Below are 23525 nucleotides of genomic sequence, written 5' to 3' on the forward strand. Positions count from 1 at the left end.
AGAGGAGAAGAAGAGAAAATAGAATAATATATTCTATTTTCTCTTCTTCTCCTCTATTCCGTTCTTCTTCTCCTCTTCTTTTTTTTCTTTTTCTTATTTATTTTTCCCCTTCTTCCTCTCCTCTTCTTCTCCTTTCTTCCTCTTCTTATTTTCCTTTTTCCTCTCCTTCTTTTTCTTCTTCTTCCTTCTTTCTAGCTAGATATATAAAACTTTTCTAAAAATGTAACTTTTGCATATATACATGGAAAAAATTGTTATCGGGGAGGGAGTATATCGACCCCCCCCCTCGACCCTCTTTTACTTCTTCTTCCTTCTTCCATGGATTTCTTCAATACTAATTTGACACTAGGAAACCTCTCATATATATCCATCTATAGCCACATACATATATAAATGGAAAAAATGCTATGAACAAAAATACATATATATCAATGCATACATCCATGGATCATCATTGCTCATATATCCATAGTCATATATAAAAACTATTCCTTGCTGAAAACCTATTCTAAACCAATCAAAAAATTCTGAAATTTTGCCATATACACAGAGAACATACATACATATATACATTTTTATAAAAATGCAAACAACAAACAATCTAAAAAAGGACATATACACACTCCTTCTTTTCCTTCTTCTTCCTTCTTCCTCTTTTCTTCTCCAACATATAAAGAGCATTATACAACATATACAGAGCATTACAGAGCATATAAAGAGCATTATACATACATACATACATACATCTTAACAAAAAAATGAAAAATAGGCCGCGGTGGTCAGCGACGGCGACGATGGTTGGCGGTGGAGCTTACGGATGGCATGCGGGGACGGCAATGAGAAGGAAAGGGGAGGAGGCAGGGGCTCACAGCGCGGGGAGAGGTCGAGGTAGAGGCAGAGGCAGTGGCGCATGGGGCAAGGACGGTGTGAGGGCGACGCGGGGCAGCGGTGGCGTCGAGGCGGCGAGGTCGGGGCAGCGGTGGAGCGGGGCGGCGACGGCGTCGGGGCGACGCGGTGAGGCGGACGGCGACGACGCGGGGTGGCGCGCGGCGACGGGGGCGGCGACGATGGGCGCGGGCGACGACGGCGGCGGTGACGGGCACGGGCGACGGGGCAGAGGGCGGCGGGGCAGCAGGAGAATGAGGAACTGAATGAAAATTTCACAAGTGTTTTCTTATATACTGAGACCATTGGTCCCGTTTCGTGGAACCAACCATGACCAATGGTTCCCTTTAGTCCCGGTTGGTGGCACCAACCGGGACCAAAGGTCTCTTTTCAGGAAGCGGAGGCCTTTGGTCCCGGTTGGTGCCACCAACCGGGACCAATGGCCTTGTGCTGCCCCGCGCCCAAAAGTTTAGTCCCACCTCGCTAGTTGAGAGGGCTCGGGAGTGGTTTATAAGCGCTGCTGCACCCACCCTCCCGAGCTCCTCTCAACTGCAGGCTTTCGGGCCTAATTTGTCACTGCAATGCCTGTGGGCCTACTGGGCCTGCTGCAGGCCTGAATCCTGGCCCATGGTAGGGTTTCTAGTCGTATTCAGGCCGTGGTGGCCCAGTAGGTGGCATTTTTTTGTTTTTTGTTGCTTTATTTATTTTCTTTTGTTTTTTGCTTTATTTTTTAATTATTTATGCTTTTAGTTTTAGAAAAATTATAAACTTTCTGTTAGTTCCATTAGTTTTCAAATTTGAAAACACTTTTTTAGTTTTTTTGTTTTCTTTGTTGCTTTATTTATTTTATTTTGTGATTAACTTTACTATAAAAATAGTTTTTCCTGTTTTTTGATTTGTTTTTTGCATTATTTATTTTCTTTTGTTTTTTGCTTTAATTTTTAATTCTGTTTGCTTTTAGGTTAGCAAAATTATAAACTTTCTGTTAGTACCATTAGTTTTAGAAAAATTATAAACTTTCTGTTAGTGCCATTAGTTTTCAAATTTGAAAACACTTTTTTAGTTTTTTTGTTTTCTTTGTTGCTTTATTTATTTTATTTTGTGATTAACTTTACTATAAAAATAGTTTTTTCCTGTTTTTTGATTTGTTTTTTGCATTATTTATTTTCTTTTGTTTTTTGCTTTAATTTTTAATTCTGTTTGCTTTTAGGTTAGCAAAATTATAAACTTTCTGTTAGTGCCATTAGTTTTCAAATTTGAATAGTTAAAATTTGAATTCTTTGAAAATTGTTTGAATCACAAGTTTGTGATTAACTTACTAAAAAAATGAGAATAGATGCGCTTATAGAGAAAATTCAACCTAAATTCCTAGTAAATTTCTATGAATTTCAGAGAAATTCACTATGAATTTAGGTTAAACTTTTCTCTATTAGGGCATCTATTTTCACTTTGAGAGGAGCTCAACAAGGCAGAGAGGGAAGGGCTTATAAACCAGTGTGAGCCCCCTTCGGTTGGCGAGGTGGGACTAAACTCGGCTCGCAACGAGGACTAACCCTTTAGTCCCGGTTTGAAAGTTGGCATGGGCCAGGGACTAATGGTCATGGTATTACGAGGGCCGAACCATAAGACATGAAAGCATTTCAAATGAACCCTGAAAAAGTTGAAAGTTGGGATGGTATCATAATTTCACCCACATAGCATGTGCTTGTACAAAACGGACAATGGTAGGATGTTCGTGTGTTACAAAGTTGCGGGAGAAAGTCTTCACTTTTTCTTCGCTTGTGTCATTTGCTTATTGCACCGTAACCATGGATAATCTTCATTGTTTATCAGGATGCTTGGGTCAGCCTTGACATTGAAGGGAGGAATTTCATGAAACTTTTCATAATCTTCAGACATGTCTGTCTTGCCGTCCACTCCCAGGATGTCCCTTTTTCCTGAAAGAACTATGTGGCGCTTTGGCTCATCGTATGATGTATTCGCTTCCTTATCTTTTCTTTTTCTCGATTTGGTAGACATGTCCTTCACATAGATAACCTGTGCCACATCATTGGCTAGGACGAACAGTTCGTCAGTGTACCCAAGATTTTTCAGATCCGCTGTTGTCATTCCGTACTGTGGGTCTACCTGTACCCCGCCGCCTAACAGATTGACCCATTTGCACTTAAACAAAGGGACCTTAAAATCAGGTCTGTAGTTAAGTTCCCATATGTCCACTATGTAACCATAATATGTATCCTTTTCGCTCTCGGTTGCTGCATCAAAGCAGACAACGCTGTTTTGGTTGGTGCTCTTTTGATCTTGGGCGATCGTGTAAAATGTATTCCCATTTATCTCGTATCCTTTGTAAGTCAATACAGTCAAAGATGGTCCCCTGGAAAACAAGTACAACTCATCACAAATAGTGTTGTCACCTCTGAGACGTGTTTCCAACCAACTGCTGAAAGTCCTGATCTGTTCACATGTAATCCAATCGTCGCACTGCTCCGGGTGTTTGGAGCGCAGACTGTTCTTGTGTTCATCGACATACGGGGTCACCAAGGTAGAGTTCTGTAGAACTGTGTAGTGTGCTTGAGACCAAGAATATCCGTCCCTGCATATTATTGAGTCTCTTCCAAGAGTGCCTTTTCCAGTCAGTCTCCCCTCATACCGCGATTTAGGGAGACCTATCTTGTTAAGGCCAGGAATGAAGTCAACACAAAACCCGATAACATCCTCTGTTTGATGGCCCATGGAGATGCTTCCTTCTGGCCTAGCGCGATTACGGACATATTTCTTTAGGGCTCCCATGAACCTCTCAAAGGGGAACATATTGTGTAGAAATACGGGCCCTAGGATGACAATCTCGTCGACTAGATGAACTAGAACGTGCGTCATGATATTGAAGAAGGATGGTGGGAACACCAGCTCAAAACTGACAAGACATTGCGCCACATCACTCCTTAGCCTTGGTACAATTTCTGGATCGATCACCTTCTGAGAGATTGCATTGAGGAATGCACATAGCTTCACAATGGCTAATCGGATGTTTTCCGGTAGAAGCCCCCTCAATGCAACCGGAAGCAGTTGCGTCATAATCACGTGGCCGTCATGAGACTTTAGGTTCTGAAACTTTTTCTCTGGCATATTTATTATTCCCTTTATATTCGACGAGAAGCCAGTCGTGACCTTCATACTGAGCAGGCATTCAAAGAAGATTTCTTTCTCTTCTTTCGTAAGAGCATAGCTGGCAGGACCTTTATACTGCTTCGGAGGCATGCCGTCTTTTTCGTGCAAACGTTGCAGGTCCTCCCGTGCCTCAGGTGTATCTTTTGTCTTCCCATACACGCCCAAGAAGCCTAGCAGGTTCACGCAAAGGTTCTTCGTCACGTGCATCACGTCGATTGAGGAGCGGACCTCTAGGTCTTTCCAGTAGGGTAGGTCCCAAAATATAGATTTCTTCTTCCGCATGGGTGTGTGTCCCTCAGCGTCATTCGGAACAGCTAGTCCACCGGGTTGCTTAGGGCCTTGGATGAGAACTGGCATCATAATGAACTTCCGCTTCATGCACATCCAAGGAGGAAGGTTATACATACATAAAGTCACGGGCCAGGTGCTGTGATTGCTGCTCTGCTCCCCGAAAGGATTAATGCCATCCGCGCTTAAAGCAAACCATACATTCCTTGGGTCCTTTGCAAACTCATCCCAGTACTTTCTCTCGATTTTTCTCCACTCCGACCCGTCAGCGGGTACTCTCAACTTCCCATCTTTCTTTCGGTTCTCACTGTGCCATCGCATCAACTTGGCATGCTCTTCGTTTCTGAACAGACATTTCAACCGTGGTATTATAGGAGCATACCACATCACCTTCGCAGGAACCCTCTTCCTGGGGGGCTCGCCGTCAACATCACCAGGGTCATCTCGTCTGATCTTATACCGCAATGCACCGCATACCGGGCATGCGTTCAGATCCTTGTATGCACCGCGGTAGAGGATGCAGCCATTAGGGCTTGCATGTATCTTCTCCACCTCCAATCCTAGAGGGCATACGACCTTCTTTGCTGCGTATGTACTGTCGGGCAATTCGTTATCCTTTGGAAGCTTCTTCTTCAATATTTTCAGTAGCTTCTCAAATCCTTTGTCAGCCACAGCATTCTCTGCCCTCCACTGCAGCAATTCCAGTACGGTACCGAGCTTTGTGTTGCCATCTTTGCAATTGGGGTATAACCCTTTTTTGTGATCCTCTAACATGCGATCGAACTTCAGCTTCTCCTTTTGACTTTCGCATTGCGTCCTTGCATCGACAATGACCCGGCGGAGATCATCATCATCGGGCACATCGTCTGGTTCCTCTTGATCTTCAGCAGCTTCACCCGTTGCAGCATCATTGGGCACATCGTCTGGTTCCTCTTGATCTTCACCAGCTCCCCCCGTTGGAGCATCACCGTATTCAGGGGGCACATAGTTGTCATCGTACTCTTCTTCTTCGCCGTCTTCCATCATAACCCCTATTTCTCCGTGCCTCGTCCAAACATTATAGTCTGGCATGAAACCCTTGTAAAGCAGGTGGGAGTGAAGGATTTTCCGGTTAGAGTAAGACCTCGTATTCCCACATTCAGTGCATGGACAACACATAAAACCATTCTGCTTGTTTGCCTCAGCCGCATCGAGAAATTCATGCACGCCCTTAATGTACTCGCGGGTGTGTCTGTCACCGTACATCCATTGCCGGTTCATTTGCGTGCATTATATATAATTAAGTGTCCAAATTAATAGAAGTTCATCATTACATTAAAACCAAAGTGCATACATAGTTCTCATCTAACAACATATAGCTCTCCAGAGCATCTAATTAATTAAACCATACATTGAACTATGTAAAACATTTCAATGCGAAAACAAATGCGATCATAATCGCAATCAAGGTAACAATTGATCCAACGGCATAATGATACCAAGCCTCGGTATGAATGGCATATTTTCTAATCTTTCTAATCTTCAAGCGCATTGCATCCATCTTGATCTTGTGATCATCGACGACATCCACAACATGCAACTCCAATGTCATCTTCTCCTCCTCAATTTTTTTTTATTTTTTCCTTCAACAAATTGTTTTCTTCTTCAACTAAATTTAACCTCTTGACAATAGGGTCGGTTGGCATTTCCGATTCACATACATCCTAGATAAATAAAATCTATGTCACATTGGTCGGCATAATTTTCATAAACAATAAATGAACCAATAGTTATAAAGATAATATACATACCACATCCGAATCATAGACAGGACGAGGGCCGACGGGGGAGGATACCAAAACCATCGCACTATATAAGATGCAATAATAAATGTAAGAAAATGATACAAGTATCTATCTAAACATACAAGTAAGAATATTTTTCCTTTCAGAAAGAAGATAAGAACAAGAGGCTCACCACGGTGGTGTCGGTGATGAGATCGGCGCGGGTGATCGACGACGGTGAAGACAGGGACGGGGCGTGACGGACCGCTAAATCTAGACAAATCTCGAGGAAAATGGAGCTTGGAGGTCGAGCTTCGAGAGGAGAAAGCTTAAGTAGTGTGACTCGGGCATTCCATCGAACACCTCATGTGCATAGAAGGTGAGCTAGAGCACCACAAAGCCCTCTCCCCTTCGGTCAGAGAAAAACAGAGCACTGGGGTGCTCTGCTCGCGAGCGAGGGGTATATATAGGCACCTCATTGGTCCCGGTTGGTGACATGAGCCGGGACTAAAGGGGAGCATTTGGTCCCGGTTCAAGCCACCAACCGGGACCAATGGTGGTGGGCCAGGAGCGAGGCCCATTGGTCCCGGTTCATCCCACCAACCGGGACCAAAAGGTCCAGATGAACCGGGACCAATGGCCCACGTGACCCGGCCGGCCCCCTGGACTCACGAACCGGGACCAATGCCCACATTGGTCCCGGTTCTAGACTGAACCGGGACTAATGGGCTGACCCGGCCTGGACCAAAGCCCTGTTTTCTATTAGTGAACCTATCTCAAACCTTTCCCATGTCTGTTATAATGATCTTTTCATTTTCCTTTGTATATTAAGCTAGAGGATATTATTCTGCATTATTTTCAACCGTTACTTTTTACCAGACTGTACATTGTTCCAGTGAACACATCAAAATAGCAGGTCCACAGATCTAAAAGCTCATTGGTTTGGTGTTGGACCGATGGTGACGTACTTATGTTGCTTCCAATGTAGGTGTGATTTTTCTGTTACAAAGTGAGGTGAGTTGAGCTGATTGTTGCTACTTCTATTCGTGGTTTTTTTAAGCAAAACTTCTATTCATGGTTATCAGCGTGTTCCTACGCCACCCCTGGCAAGGCTGCATCCTATTTGCTGCTCGGCCATGCCCACTCTCCGTGCTTCCTGCTCGTGCCAGTACTGAAGACCCTATAAATACATATCATTATATCATCCAAAAGCCAATGGCAGAAGGTGGAATCTTGCTTCTTATGCGAACATCTCCAAGTTCTTCTACGAGTATATTATAATCATTTGTAGATTGTTGAATTATTTTGATATCCTTTTTGGGGGGAATTATGGGATCCTAACCTTACATTATCTAAACGTTACTCGAAAGGCAGAAGCCGATCTTTATCGAATCATTACTCATAGGTGAGTGTGCCACAAGTTTCTCTTTGCAACCTTGATCTAACATTTTAGGCAGGATTACCACCTGAAGCAGTTTACATCATTACAACTTACCAGGAGAAGTAAAGAGTGTTAAAAAAAATAAAAAGTTGTGTACAAATATTTTGGAAAGGTAGAATCACGAAAATAAAAAGTTGTGTACAAATATTATGGGATAATTCCATATGCATATGCAATTTATCACGAAAATCTCTAACTAAGGGGAAAGACTACGTCCTACTATCTACGTCAAGTGTTTGTTTGGGACAAGCCCAAATAGTGTTTTAATTTTTTTATTAAAAATAAGAAAATTACCCAAAATTAACCTAATTATCGATGTTTATTTTAATTGAATATAAAAAACGATGCACAATGGCGCACGAAGCAGATTGTGTCTCTTTTTTCGCCTGGTGCAACGCACTGGCATTTATATTAATTATTAAATAAATTAACTTGAATTAAGGTATAAAGCTGGTGTTCTCTAAAGAAACAATTAATCCTAGTCCGAGCAATATCGTGGAGTGAGTATGGTTTACACGATCGACACGGAGGAGACAGGGCAGGCTTTGTGCATTGCCCGGCTTTCCACCGCTGTAGAAAAGTATGATTCTTTGAAGAATGAAACAAAATGTGGATCATTGGATATTTAAAGAGGGGCATATCAAGGGCTGAGATTCACAGACCCGTCACAAACAGCACCCCTTTTTCAGTTTGTGTAAAGTATTATTGACAGGTAAAAAAATGTATTATTGACCAGAAAAGTCGATCTCCTGTAGATCATTCGCCGGAGAGGAAGGCGACCACCCGATCCATGAGAGCCGAGGACTCGTCGCGCTCCGGCTGGAGGAGGAAGAACCCATGCTCCTCCCCGGGGGACTCCAGCCACTCCGCCGTGCCGGGCCACCCGCTCCCCTTGACGGCCTGATAATACGCGGCGGCCCTCGCCCGCCCAAAGTCCCTCTCGGCGGAGCAGACGAGCAGCCTCCGGCCCGCCAGCGCGCGCAAGCTCGGCGCCCCGGGAGCCATCGGGTTCAGCCTCGGGTCGTCCACCCCTAGGCCGTCGCCGTCCGGGCATATCAGCGCCCAGAGCTTCTCCATGTGATATCTCGTGTCCGCCGCCTCGCCGTCCACCGGCTCCTTCCCGCCAAACATGGGGTGCAGCAGGAGCGCCCGCTCCACCACCGCCCCCGCGGGCAAACCGTCGTGATCAGTGTTGATCGCCATGTTGTGGACGATGTTGGCGCCGCCGCTGTCGCCGGCCAGGAAGATGCGGCCGGCGTCGCCGTGCTCCGACAGCCACGGGTCGCCTACCCTCGACGCGGCCCAGCTGAGCGCCAGCCAGGAGTCGTCGTAGGCGGCCGGGATCGGGTGCTCCGGCGCGAGGCGGTAGTCGACGGACACGGCCAGGACGCCGGCCCGGGAGACGATGGAGTTGAGGTAGCCGTGGTACATCTGGGAGGCGGCCGAGCCGAGGACCAGGCCGCCGCCGTGGAAGTAGACGAGGATGGGCAGCCTCTCCCTCCCGCGGTCGGGGCCGTCGGGGAGCGCTGGCAGGTAGAGGCGGACGAAGACGCCGGTGGCGGCGTCGAGCACGACGTCCTTGGAGGTGACGCCCGTGGCGGCGTCGAAGCCGGGCTGGGTGGTGTCCGTGCCGAAGAAGCGCTCCACGCGGCCGTCCTCGTGGACGCGGAACGCCGGCGAGTCGAACAGCATCTTGCTGGCTGCTGGAGCTGGATCCATCGCTCGCATGCAAGGTGGTCTCAGACGGTGGCCGGGAGATGAGACACGGGGCCTAATTAATACTGCTCCTCCATTGATTAGCTCAAAGACTTGGAGTAGATGGTCTTCGCACGCACGCCATCTTCGTCGCTATCTCCTGCCGAAGCTTCGATTCACCTGCTGACACGCCATCGTTCACCAGTCAAGTCAAAGTACACGCCGGCCGTTGTCTGTCTCTGCCGGAGAGATCGACAAGAGCAAAAGGGACCGACGACTATTGCACGCGTATTCCATTAGCTTCTCACTTGTGCCTTGGATTTCCATCTGACTTGTCTATTGTTGATTTATCTTGGTTTTTGTTTGTATACTCGTACCAAAACTTAGATATCATGTCCTTTTATCTTGGTTTTTATTTGTATACTCGTACCAAAACTTAGATATCATATCCTTTCATGATCGGCAGTGTCGTCATCCAGGCCCGCTGGTTCCGCTCCTGCCACATGAAATTCATCATGAGGATTATGACTGAAAATGAATAGATTGAAAGTTTCTCGAGAATAAAAAGGAGCTCACAGCCTTTTGTGGAGCAGGAGCTGAGCTAGCGAGTTGTTGAGTTGCGTATGTGGTATGTCCACCAACCTAGCTAGCAGAATTGCAGTCGGCGCATGTGAAAAGTCTCTGGGCCCCTCGCCACGGCCAAATTTGATGTTTTGACCATTTTGCAAAGAGTAATGCTATATCTACGTGAAACACAAACGTAAATTAACGTAAACATCAACATAGTGGGCTGGGATTGAAGAGAGGGGGAGGAAGGGGCCCACCCCCGGTTAAAATCAGGGGGGGCAGAGGATATTTAGTTAAGGCAGGTTACGTAAGCTTCCGTAACTTTTTACGTAGATGTAGCATTATTGTTTTGCAAAAGTTGAGCGAGATTTGACCCAGCTTTGATAAAATTACGAGATATAACCCTTTTCCTACGTGCATCGAGGTGGAGGGGAGGAGAGGAAATGGATACATATGGTGATTGGGAATGACTGAATCGATGAATGTGATGTTACTTGTTTGACTAACTATAATATTTGCAAATTCGCCACATATTTATAAGAAATAGCTATGCCTCATGTAAATCCTACACAGTTGTCACCCGCGAAAAAAAATCCTACACTATTGGATATTACATGAAGATTTGTGAGGATTATTTTTTCTTTTACTCCCTCCGGTCCTTTTCAGTTTGCATATAAGTTTTGTCCGGAGTCAAAGTATCTCTACTATCAACATTGACAATGCCAAATCAATATTGTTAGATTCATTGTGAAATGTAGTTTCATAGTATACATATTTTGTATTGTAGATGTTGATATTTTTAAATATAAATTTGGTCAAACTTTGTAAAGTTTGACTTGAAAAAGAAAATCTAATATGCAGAGTAAAAAGGACTAGAGGGAGTTCAGCTCAAGCCTCCTCCTTTGAATCTCCATGAAAGCATCCATTTGCTCCGCCTTGAAACGCCGGCGCTCCTTCTCCCTTGAGTCCTTGTTCATCATGCCGTCCACGCTTGCGATCAAGATGTTGGTGGCCGCATCTCGCTTGTCCTCCTTCTTGAAACGCCGACGACAGCAGCTTGGACGAGGCCGTGCTGGCTGGGGTTTAACCCTAGCATGTAGAGCGCCTCCCTCGTTGCCGCCGCGACGCGGGCGTTGGTGACCCCCTGCTGCGCGGCGGCGACGGTGGCGGCCTACGCGGCGGCCTCACCCCTCGCGTCCGCGGCGTGCCTCCGGCCCTTCCTCTTGGCCGACTCTCTTTCCCGTTGTTCGGGCGTCAGTGCCTTCTTTGGCTTGGTCGCGGCGGCGGTCTTGCGCGGGGCACGAGGCTTGCCTTTCCCGGAGGGGGCGGCGGTGCCGGACGAGGCGAGGGAGGCGAGGCCGGCGGCGGCGTTGAGGTCGATGGCGTCCTTCATGGCGGGGTGTGAGGCGGGAGCGCGCGCGGGTGGGAGTGTTTTGGGAAAAAATGAGGGGAAATGGTCGTGGCTGCCACCGACCAGCGGGCCCGGGGAAAGGTGTAGGCGCGCGCGCGTCCGTCTCGTGTCTGCGCCGACACAAATCCGGCTGAAAATTGAGCCGATAATGGGTAGCCATGCGGATGCCAAGCGGACACGCGTCCGTTTGGGTCGACGCGTTGGGCCGTCTTTTCTGTCCACACCGACCCAAACGGACGACGATGGGCGAAATGGGTCACCCCATTGGAGTTGCTCTTATTGCTAACGCGACTCACTTACAGCTTGCATGTACACACATAATCACTTCTCTATGCGTGCACACGGTAATATGACTAGGCTATATGCATGACCCAAACTCAAAGCAAGGAAAACCAAAGGTGATGAACAGCATACAGGAAGGTTAGCTCGTACAAGAAGCTCCACCGCATAGTTCACTTCGATTCTTGTGAGGTCCCACAAGTACATGTGGACAATGTAAAGTACACGAATCAGCGACAGCAAATATTTACTAGTACTGATCTAAACGATCTTATATTAATTTACAGAGAAAGTACCAAACCAAAGCAATGGAAACTAATGAAAAATTTAACAAATAATTTGCCTTTGCAATAAACAAATAGAGGTGTGTACCACAATACATCAATGTTACATAGGTAAAAAGACATACACATGAGGATTAGATGTCCTCAACTTACAATACTGTAAAGAAAATGAAATGCAATACAAACGAAGCTAAAGACAAAATAGTACTTCAACGACCAATTAAACAAACAAAAAACACACGCGGGAACACGAGACTTTTTAGAACTGTGCTTGGATCCAATCGACTGTGTTCTTCTCCACCTGGAATGCCTTGGTGATAACATCATCTGAGATGGCAGGCTCCGATGCAAACACCGCGTTGGCTACCGTGATCACTCCAGGGTTCTGGCTGCTCAGTGCCGCAATGGCCACCGCATGAGTGTTCCCATTATTGAACTGGTAATGGACGAGGCCCTTGGGGAACACAAACACGTCTCCCTTGGCGAGAACCTTGTTGAAGTGTCTGTTCTCAGGGTTCGAGGTGACGAAGCCGACGTGGAGGCAGCCCTCTAGCACGGTCAAGATCTCGGTGGAGCGCGGGTGGGTGTGAGGAGGGTTGAGGCCGTTCGGCGCATAGTCGATGCGGACGAGGGAGACGCCCATGGTGTTCAGCCCACCGATCTGCGCGACGTTGACGGCGGTCACCACGGAACCCTGCTTGTTGGCCGTGTTGCCGGCCATATGAAGGCCAGAAAAGAAGAAGTCCTCCGCGACAACATCCTTCACATCTTTGCAAGGGAGTCCGTTGACACGCACTGCGGTGATTGGATGCATCCATGTAAGATGTCAGAGACGAGTGATTGCTTAACTGCAATTCCATGAGGGTGTATTAGCCAGTATGCATTTACATCACCTTGAGACGTCTTGTCCGCAACGCAGAAGTCCTGGAGAAGGCTGGGGTCGGAGGCGGCGACGCCATGCTGCGAGCATGCAAAGGCCAAGAGAGCTCCTGCAAGGAGCAGCACACGAATGGCCACCATGTCTCTTTTCTGTTTTCGCCTCACTAAAACGAGTGAGCAAGCAGTGTTGATACTGGTAGGAACGTGCTCGCTGTGTGTTGATACTGGTAGGAAGGTGCTCGCTGTCAAGCTTTGGGAATTGTTTGCTGTGCTGCTTCGACTGTGCGATATCTAAGCAATAATGTTGGCTAGTATTTATAGGGAATAATCCTGCCATAGTGCCATGTATATTTGTATATGTATGTATATACACGGGTTGGGTAGGAACAAGTCTTGTGATGTGGGCAGCCTGCGCAGAGCGTGTGCTTAGATCTGGACAGCCTGCTACGCATATGTATGTATGTATGTATGTATGTATGTATGTTGGACGGCAGGATCAAATTATCTATGCTTGAACAAGTCGCCTGTGCATATCCACAACGACCAAGAATCCAAGGAGGCAAATACAGAACGATAAGCTCCTTGACCATGGACCCCCTCAGGATGGCCTTGCGTCGGGCGCTGATTCGGTTTATATGAAGCACAAGAACACATCTTCATGACAGATTGTAAAGTTTGTGATTATCTTTTTCAAGACACCTGCATCTATTGGTGTCCGTTCATGTATTTCTGCTGTAATTCTAGAGCAATACATGATGACGAGATAGAGGTACATTAACTGACAGTATCTTCATGCATTTCGGTCAGGAATGGTCCGTCAGGGTACGGAGAAGCATCAAGATGAACAACACCAGATTACAATTAACCCAGCCTTATGTAGTACTACAACAGTATACAACTGTACAAGTGAAGACACGGGTTGATATAAACTATAAATTGCAGACTAGCTCTACTTATCAGTTTTCGAGGGATCCATCAGTACAAGAAGCAAGTTCGTCAACAGAAAACAGAAGCCAGCAAGACAGGTTATGTTAGGCTCCGGGCCAATAATTCCAACCGAACAGAACATAGGCAAGATCCAGAGAGCAAGTGTGACCAAGCCTTCACCCTTCAGTAAACACACCAAATTGTCATCCATCATGAACTTACAGTAAACACACCATAGCAAAGCCATGGCGTCGATCAGGAAAGTATTACAGAAGGGCGCAAGTTACCATATCAAAGCCATAGCGTCGACCAGGAAAGTAATGGCTACCAACAGGATGGATGAGATATACTTGCTTACAAAGTACACTCACTGATGCCATTGATTTTTCGTACACGGCATACAGTTTGACAGAACCCTTTGTCAGATATCTCTATTTTCTGATGCGGAGATATGATGCTCTTTTCATGATATATTTCGTGTGTCCTACACAGACTTTTCTCTATCTTTTTTCATCTTTTCTACTTCTTGGTAGGGTATGACAGCATTTCAGCCTGCAAAGACGAAAGTAGAACTTGGATCAGAACTTGAAATGAGAAGAGACGAAACATAAAACTGGAAACACGTCTTTCATAACTGAATTGGCACAAGGGGCAATTGCCTAGCAGGTTTCAAAACAGTGTTTGGTGCTGCAGCAAAGAGTTTTCAGAACAAACTTGCCTGGTTATTTGCATGATCGATTTCGAAGAACTACGTCTTCTGCACGGCTGCCTCAGGATCCCAGCTCCTGGAACACAAGTCAGCACTGCCGCAGCCACTCAGTACCAGGCTCAGGCTTCCAGTTGCGCACCCTGAGGACACCGATGACACCATTGTAGTGGAACGGCTGTCTGAGTGTCCACTCCAGGTGCTTGAGAGTGTAGCCAGAAAAGAGCCTAGCCACCCGTGAGAGCCGCCAACAGCCTCTACGTCCTCCTTGTCAGAGTTGTTGACTCTCCAGCTCCCCGTGGTACGTCGTGAGGACACCGGCACTACAACTGCAGTGGCATGACTGCTGGAGCATCCCCTCCAGCTGCCAGAGAGTCTGTCCAGTGAAGAGCGCAGCCACCCACGAGAGAGACCCACAGCCTCTGCCACCTCCTCTCCAGGCGGTGCTGGCGCAACCACTGTCTGTGCCTCGACATCATAGCGATCTGAGCTGTGCGTCTTTTCAGGGTCGGGGAAGGGGATGGTGATGGAAGCATCGCAGAACGGACAACAGTAAGGAGTGTGTCCAGGAATCCATGGGATAATGCACCGCTCGTGGAATTTATGCAAGCACGCCGGAAGGGACAGGATGATATCCCTAGGCGCAAAGTTTTGGGCACAGATGCAGCAGAACATCCCCTGCTGCAACAGCACGGGTGGTTGCGAGAGCAACCCCAAGATCACCAGCTCCACCTCTGGTAGAGAGGGCGCAGATGGCACAGGGACCTTCAACCCAAACACCAAACCTTCTGCATGCTTTCTAGACGAAGCACTGGCCCCCGGGCAAGCATGAACAGCTGCCGCCGCTGCACACTTCCTGTCAGACTCTCCTGATGATGAGGCCCTCCGGGAGATGCTGCTGCGGCGAGAGAATGGCGACCAGGACGGGCGAGGGGGGCGGGAGCTACGACAAAAGACCTTAATGCACAAGATCACGAGGGTTGACGCGATGATGACGATAGCGATGATGGCAATGCTGGCACCTATGGATGATGATGGTGCAGCTGAGGGTTATGCGCTCGGCACAGAGGGATATCCCATAAGAAGAGGTGGTGGCGGTCCTGGAAGCATATCTGGAGAAACACAATAACTGAAATCAGATTCCTCTACTAGGTCAACCAAACAAATTGATGACAAAAAGATGAGCATGTTAACAAGGAAACTAGAAGACAACTTTACAAAATCAACTGAGACTGTAGCTGCTGAAAAGAAAGTAAATGATCTAATTACTTCTTCCTCTAAAAGGCAGAAACCTGGTAAAGTTTCCCTCCCCCTTCTATAACTGTTCTGTGTTATGGTACAACTTCAGTTGTATTAAGTTATCATATAGTTGATGAGAAGTTGGACAGAGAGGCAAAGATAAATATATTTATTATCAGACATCCAACCTGTATATTGCCATTTGTTAGTTTTCTTGTAGTCCAAACTATTTTTATTTTATGCACGAGTACCTTTTTACACAGCATCTCACTTTTGGCAAATGTGTTTTCCATGATTATTCCTTCAGTTGACTGTAAGTATTTGGTCCAGGACAATGTAATATTATGAACTTTCAGGAAGTTGGCTACCTGGTATCTACTTCTAGAGATGTCTTACTTCTGTACTAAGCTCTAATTTTTATCTCTGCAGCCAGATGCCGTCTGAAGAAGAACCAAGTTCTCAGCAGATGTCTTACTTCTGTACTAACATTGCTCTAATTTTTAACTCCGCACCCGAATGCAGTTTGAAGAAGAACCAAGTTCTCACCCGTGTAGGAAAACTGGGGCCTCTATCTGATTCTACCGACACTGGAAGTGAAGTTGCTGGTGTGTCAAATAGCAGTATGCCTGAATCCTGATCACAAGGTACGGTTCATTGCATATGCATGCATATAGTAAATAATAAGTGCTGAATGTTTCTTTTGTAAGACATCTTGACACTCTTATGCAATTCCTATGCAATGAACATGTGGAAATACAAAGCGTGAAGACGATGAATTTAGTAAACTCGTAATGCAGCTCAATTGACTGTAAGTCTTTGGTCCGGGACAATGTAGTATTATGAACTCTTAGGAAGCTGGCTATCTGATATCTACTTCTAGAGATGTCTTATTTCTGTACTAACATTGCTCTAATTTTTAACTCTGCAGCCGGATGTCGTTTGAAGAAGAACCAAGTTCTCAGCAGTGTAGGAAAATTGGCATCTCTATCTGACTCTACTGATACTGAAAGTGAAGTTGCTGGTGTGCCAAGTAGCAGTATGCCGGAATCCTGATCACAAGGTACGACTAATTGCGCATGCATCCATATAGTGAATAACAAGTGCTGAATGTTCCTTTTGTAAGATGGTTTGACACGCTTATGCAGTTCATAACTTCGTATGCAAGCAACATGTGGAAATACAAAACGTGAAGACCATGAATTCAGTGGATTGGGTGGTCAGCCTTTTCTCCCCAAGTGTCTGCTAAACATCTCGCAGTGCAGCCCTCCAATCAATCTGAACTCTAACTAAAATTTCTCAATGCATGCATGTTCCTTTTGTAAGAAGGCTTGACACTTGCAGTTCCTATGCAATCAACATGTGGAAATACAAAGCGTGAAGACGATGAATTCAGTGAATTGGGTGGTAACTGGTAAGCCTTTCTCCCCAAGTGCTTGCTATACATCTCGCAGTGCAGCCCTCCAATCAATCTGAACTCGATAATTCAGATAGCAACCTGTGAATCCCCCACTTCCCCGCACAGCTCCAAATTCCTCAGCGCGAAATGCGCAAAAGCACGGACGCAGACAGTGTACACTTTGGTTGCAGCCACAAATTGAGCTCGAAAATTCGATCTCCCGCCCCATTCTAGATTGTATCGAATCATCAATGCAGAGCACCGGTAAGGGGAATCGGATCGGCAAATCCTACCCAATGAATCGGGCGACAAATCCTAAGCCTGCAAGGGGAGGGGAAGGCATGTAATAGGTAGTACCTCCTGATGCATCGGTGATGGAGGCGACGACGAGACGAGGCCAGCGGGCGACCCGGCGGTGGCGGCGCTGCGGCTTGAGGTCCGGACGCCTTCGCGGGTACCTGGAGATGTCGGAGGAGGAGGAGGTATGAGCTAGGGTTAGGCTCCGCGGCGGCGAGGGTTCCCGCGTGCGTGCGCGCGGGGCGGAGGAATCGGGGCGCGCGGGTGAGCGAGCCTTACCTCAGGGGGCGCGACGGCGACGGGAAGAGAGACTGACGGAGCGGGTCGCCGGTGCCGGAGGGATCGCGCGCGCGGCGCGGACGAGGAGGCGGCGGCGGTGGGGATGGGAGAGGAGAAGGCGAGGTGAGGTGGGATGGGAAGGAAGGTTTTGGTGGGGGATTGGCGCCTGACCTGAGCGGGAGGAGACGGCGATCAGAAAGAAGCAGTTCTATGGCCCACATGTCAGCTAACAGGCTATTGGTCTTTTTCTTCCTCGTCGGTTTTTCTTTAAAAAACTTTCAATTTATTCATCAAACATCATACATCATGGCAGTACAAAAAAACACCAAAAGTAAAAAAAATACATCCATATCCGTAGACCACCTAACGACGACTACGAGCACTGAAGCGAGCCGAGGGCACGCCGCCGTCACCGCCCTCCCCTCATCGGAGCGGAGCAAACCTTGTTGTACTGGATAGTCGAAAAGTGATCATGCTAAGGCCCCAAGGGACCAGCGCATCAGAATAACACCCGTCGCCAATAAAAAATAAAAGCGTAAATCGAAAGGGTCCAACCTATAAACACGCGAACGCAGACTGGGATTTTAACAAATCCATCGAAAAAAACACCAACCGTATCCCACGAGATCCGCTAGAGCCACACCTCCATACAAGGGCTGCCGCGTGGCAGCAGGGCCTGCCGCCTGACGGCGTGGCGGCAGGTGCCACGCGTCGGCTAGCGCGGCTGGCGCCTGGGGTGAGGGGGTCTCTTTTGTCATTTCCATCCACATGTAGTCTTTTTGGCAATTGCGTTGGGCACTTGGTCCTTTTGGACAAAAATTCATATATTTTTTTTGCATAAAATAGAATGCATGTCTCCAATGATTAGTTCTAAGAAATGCCAGCATAGTTCGAGGTAAACTAGCCAGAAAACTATGATTATTTTAATTAAGGTTAGAGTCATGGATTACATGATTGATTTTCAAAACACAACATCAGATGCAGCTGAGCACACCGCTTATGCGATATATTCGATTGGTGGAATTCTTGAACTTCGTATTCATATTAACCCATGTATTTGTTTGCTAACGGTAATTGTTTCATCTGATGGTACTACCATTGTGTTACAAAGAACAAGTACTTTGCTAATGGCAAGAGGCGTAATGTTGCAAGCACGTATATCAGTAGTGTATACTACCAAGGTGGCATTGGGCTTGCATAGGTGAGGAAGCATTGGGTGCACATTTATGTCACTGTTTTCTTGATCAATATATTTCATTAGCAGGTGAGGGAGCCTCGTGAAACTTTATTTTATTTAATGTCTTTTTTAAAACTGAAACTGGCAAACAACTCGCTTTGTGTATGATCAAACCTTGAAACTGATTAGGTTCCGTATAGATATAGCTGATTCTACTTTTGTTCAATTATTATGGATACAAGCATCAACATATGTATTTTTTTTATTTAATGTTTTGTTTCTCCCCCCTTTTCGACCCATTCTCAAAGGTGTGTTGCCATCGAACGCAGAGACTAGATGTTCTGCTCTTTGTGTCTGAACAATCTGTAGCAGCAAGTTTTTTCTTAACAGTGTTCAGCAAACTTGCCCACATGTTGTATATAAAAAAAAATATACAGTTCCATTAAACTTGCTTCTATTTTTTTTGTCAAAATACATCGGCCCATGGTTACCGAATAAACTATTGTTGACTATTGTCGGGCGAGGTGAAGATGTTGTCACATCGAGGTCCATACAAATGGGATTAGAGAACAAGAGAAGAGTTTGTCTTGGTGTTGATTCTTGCATGAATTGTATTAGGGTGTGTGCATTCTGTCCGATGGGATTTGATTGTAAATCTTTGTTCACTACTTTAGGTGTGCATTGAGCGTACATGATTTGCTTGAAAATAACAAATTAATTGGCAAGTTTGGATTATATCTAACTAGAACGACATTGACACTTCTCGATTGGAAAATTTTGATTTTTTAGATAGAAATAACTAGAACGACATAGACACAAGTTCTCAGCATGTTAAATATGTTCACCTATATTCTGAGTTTAAGTTACATGGATTTTTGGGTACATTATTAGACCTATCAATTGATATTTTATATTACAATATAATTATCCGCAACGAGGTCATATATAAACATTTCTTCAGAGCGGTTGTTCCCCTGCTTCATGGATCTGTGGCACTCAATGGAGTTGTTCAAATGATGGTGTTGAAACATAAAGAAGACTATGGAAAGTAGGAATTGTGAGAAAATAATAATTTTACACGAATGGATAAATAGTGCCTGTACCTAAGTATACATTTGAATCTGTTCTTCAAGATTCATAGAAATAAGGAGGATACTGATGATTTGAAATAAGAATGCAATAGCTTTTTGGGAGAAAAATGAATCTTACAAACACAACAATTCTTTTGAAATATTTCTTTATTACTAATATTAGATTATCCTTTTACATACACAAATAAATTTATATAATGGTCTTAATATTAGTTGAGACGTGCTTTGCACGTGCACGCTTACTAGTTATATTAAATAAATTTTGGCTCTAGGGTGATAAATAAATTTATACTAAACTTCCATACTTATTTGAACATATTTTTCACTATAGTAGATTCTTAATGTGTATTTTGCTCTATTACTTGGTTGGTATAGTTAATCCAATAACAATGTTGCTAATGCTAATTATAGCATTTTTTATTATACATTGTATTGTTTTTCACCTAAAATTCTGCTTGTGCTAAATTTGAACTATGTGTTGTAACAAAAGTTCAATGTTGATTACTTTTTTCTAGCTGACCAAACTATTCAATGAGCGTGTGTGTGTGTGAGAGAGAGGTCATAATAATATAACTGAGATACAATCTAACTAATATCTTGATAGTAGTTTGTAGTATATTGTAAGGTAAGCATATCTTTGGCCTATTGACTGAATTGTAGGCAAATGGCTCTAGCAAGTATGGCCCAATAATAAGTTGGGGAGTGTGCATGCTTTGTAATTGATAACGAAATAGTATTGCTTATATTAATCACTAGAAAAACTAACAATACCAATGCCTCTAGTTTTGTAAACATGCAATTTCATTTGATATGCTTGTTTGTAATATAATTTGGTTCATTTGGTGTAGACCAGATGTCGTGCCAATTTCTAAAAGTACCGCATAAAATTAACAATAGTGGAAAGTGCATCTAGTCTCATAATGGATTTTGGTGATTCATGAAAAGACAATTAAGAGGGCTAATATTTTTATTAAGTCGGTTTTAAATTTAGTCCCTATGATAATAACTGAAAACAAAGGGATAATGACCCATCAAAATGAGAATAAAAGGCTCAATAGTTTGAAGATTTCAACGGACACAAATTCCACACTGGTCTACTGACAATTGTACTATCAAGAGGACATGAGCATATAAACTAGAGTTGGATACTCCGGGAAAAGTATTACAGTCACTCAAAGCTTTCACTTGTTTTCTCTCATTTATACCATTTCACATTGTTCTTGGTACTACGGATGTCCTCGGATTTTTATTTTTTGATCAACAAGACATTCAACCACTTGGGGGGGGGGGGCTTTAAGTGGAGCTTCAAACTTAATTGACGATCAGCCAGGATATGACCGATATCAACATTCTCGCCTACGCCTATTGCATATTAGCGGAAAAGGGGAAATCCTACGACATAAGGACATTATTCCTTAAAATCTTGTTGATAAACCATCGACTAGTACTACCAAACCTCGCAAGAGGTTGTTAAGCAAACCACCCCAGCCCTTAAATGTTGATCCAGAACTTCTGAGTTCTTTTTTCCAAGCTAACAGACAGTGTTGTGTTTTTTTCATGTCTATGTTTAATCCGGTACCATCTAGTCCAACTATTCGGGCACGGAGACCAGACCCAGGCCCATTTCGACTGGCAAAGTGCTCCGGTACAGTGAAGCAGGCTCGGGGGGCAATCCGGTCCTGCTCACCTCTAGAGACACCTACTACACTCCTCGATCGCCTTCCCGACTTTCTCGACCTTCAGGTCCATGAGGTATCTTAATTATTTGAAGATGTTCAACATAAAACTAACTAGAGATGATACCCCACGCGTTTGCAGCAGGAATTGGTTGTAATTATTTCAACGAGATTTAGTTGTATGAATCATTAGTATTTGTTGTAAAAATGAGAGTTGGAAATAAAATACATATAATTTATTGTATTTATTAATGTGTGATGTATAATATTTATTGAATATTAGTAGCATGCATGTGGGTCTTTTCCATGCATGTTGGTACGGTGAGCTGGCATTGTTGCATGTTGAGAGAATTAGAGTTAGTGCCACTTAGTGGGGACAAACTATTTAGGCATTATAGATTATGGATATAGGACTATTGGACATACACATACACATACACGCGAGTGAAAAGATAGAGGCAATTAATTGGTGGTGGCCAATCATAATCATAAACTTAGTTAAACATATGAAAATTTTGCACTTGGTTTACTTCTTCAGGATGGTGGGCAATCTATCTTAACTAGAAAGAACAAGACATATGTTGGTGATACGTCTCCAACGTATCTACTTTTCCTAACACTTTTCCTCCTGTTTTGGACTCTAATTTGCATGATTTGAATGAAACTAACCCCGGACTGACGCTGTTTTCAGCAGAACTACCATGGTGTTGTTTTTGTGCAGAAATAAAAGTTCTCGGAATGGAATGAAACTTTGCGAGGATTTTTTATATCAATAATAAGAATTTCTGGAGTCAAGAGATGCCGGAGAGGGGCACTTGGGTGGGCACGACCCACCAGGGCGCGCGCCCCTCTCCTGGTGTGCCCAGGTGGGCTGTCCCCACCTGGTAGCCCCGCTAACCATGAAACCGACGCTATAAAATCCTATTTTCGGAGAAAACCAGGGAGAAAGAATTATCACGATCCACGAGACGGAGCCGCCGCCAAGCCCTGTTCTTCCTTGGGGGGCAGATCTGGAGTCCGTTTGGGGCTCTAGAGAGGGGATCTTCATTCTTCGTCATCACCAACCCTTCTCCATCGCCAATTCCATGATGCTCCCCACTAGGAGTGAGTAATTCCTTCGTAGGCTTGCTGGTCGGTGAGGAGTTGGATGAGATTTATCATGTAATCGAGTTAGTTTTGTTATGGCTTGATCCGTAGTATCCACTATGTTCCTAGATTGATGTTGCTATGACTTTGCTATGCTTAATGCTTGTCACTTTGGGCCCGGGTGCCATGAACTCAGATCTGAACCATTTATGTTATCATCATTATATCCATGTTATAGATCCGATCTTGCAAGTTATAGTCACCTACTACACTACTAGGAAAAGGGCTATAGATAGGATTGACACTAATGGCGCACCAGGGAAGTAGTGCGCCACTACTATATACTAATGGCGCACCAGTTGGTGATGCGCCATTAGTGTGGAAGACACTAATGGCGCACCAGAAAACAGGTGCACCACTAGTGATAATTTTTTTTTTCATTTTTACATACATACTAATGGCGCATCCTACCGAAGTGCGCCATTACTAGTTCTAACTAGTAATGGCGCACCAGACAGGGAGTGCGCCAGTACTGAATTTTTTTATTCTTTTTTTTACAAAACTACTAATGGCGCACGGCCTCACAGTGCGCCATTACTAGTTTAAACTACTAATGGCGCACCCTGTAGAAGTGCGTCATTAGTATATATTTTGATATCATGAATATTTTTAAATTTCATGGGCACTTTTTGATATCATGAATATTTTCAAAATTTCATGGGCACTTTTTGAATTCATGAATATTTTTTCAAATTTGATGATATTTTTTCATATTCAATATGATAAAATATTGAATATTCATGAGGACACTCGATCTCGATCCCCCTCCATCTCGATCTCGATTCCCCCTCCATTTGATATGATAAAAGATTACTAATGGCGCACCGACCGCTGGTGTGCCATTAGTAAGATTCCCCCTAGCTAATTCCCTCTCTCTCGCCAGATCCCCTTCATCCCTCTCCCTCGCCCCTAGCTAATTCCCCCCGCTGCC

The 23525-nt window shown here is 45.0% G+C and overlaps 2 protein-coding genes and 1 pseudogene across 2 annotated transcripts; all 3 read right to left on the reverse strand.

Annotated features, from left to right (window-relative positions):
- Positions 1–8001: 8001 nt before the first annotated feature.
- LOC119314504 (tuliposide A-converting enzyme 1, chloroplastic-like) lies at positions 8002–9511 on the reverse strand. Its single transcript, XM_037589209.1, has one exon. It carries the CDS (start codon positions 9271–9273, stop codon positions 8302–8304), a length of 972 nt encoding a protein of 323 aa, XP_037445106.1. The 5' UTR covers positions 9274–9511; the 3' UTR covers positions 8002–8301.
- A 2358-nt stretch (positions 9512–11869) lies between these two features.
- Positions 11870–12889, reverse strand: LOC119315914 (putative germin-like protein 2-2). Its single transcript, XM_037590354.1, has 2 exons — positions 12675–12889; positions 11870–12576 (listed from the first exon to the last, which is right to left on the reverse strand). The coding sequence occupies exons 1-2, from the start codon at positions 12799–12801 to the stop codon at positions 12041–12043; spliced, it is 663 nt and encodes a 220-aa protein (XP_037446251.1). The 5' UTR covers positions 12802–12889; the 3' UTR covers positions 11870–12040.
- A 1422-nt stretch (positions 12890–14311) lies between these two features.
- LOC119315497 lies at positions 14312–17725 on the reverse strand (annotated as a pseudogene).
- Positions 17726–23525: the final 5800 nt, after the last annotated feature.

This window comes from Triticum dicoccoides, chromosome 6A, assembly GCF_002162155.2.
Source record: "Triticum dicoccoides isolate Atlit2015 ecotype Zavitan chromosome 6A, WEW_v2.0, whole genome shotgun sequence".
In the NCBI taxonomy this organism is placed as follows: domain Eukaryota; kingdom Viridiplantae; phylum Streptophyta; class Magnoliopsida; order Poales; family Poaceae; genus Triticum; species Triticum dicoccoides.

Coding starts and splice junctions, on each gene's coding strand:
- LOC119314504 (XM_037589209.1), bottom strand. CDS start 9,273: ATGCGAGCGATGGATCCAGCTCCAGCAGCCAGCAAGATGCTGTTCGAC.
- LOC119315914 (XM_037590354.1), bottom strand. CDS start 12,801: ATGGTGGCCATTCGTGTGCTGCTCCTTGCAGGAGCTCTCTTGGCCTTT. Junction 12,577..12,674: donor TGCGGACAAGACGTCTCAAG/GTGATGTAAATG, acceptor CAATCACCGCAG/TGCGTGTCAACGGACTCCCT.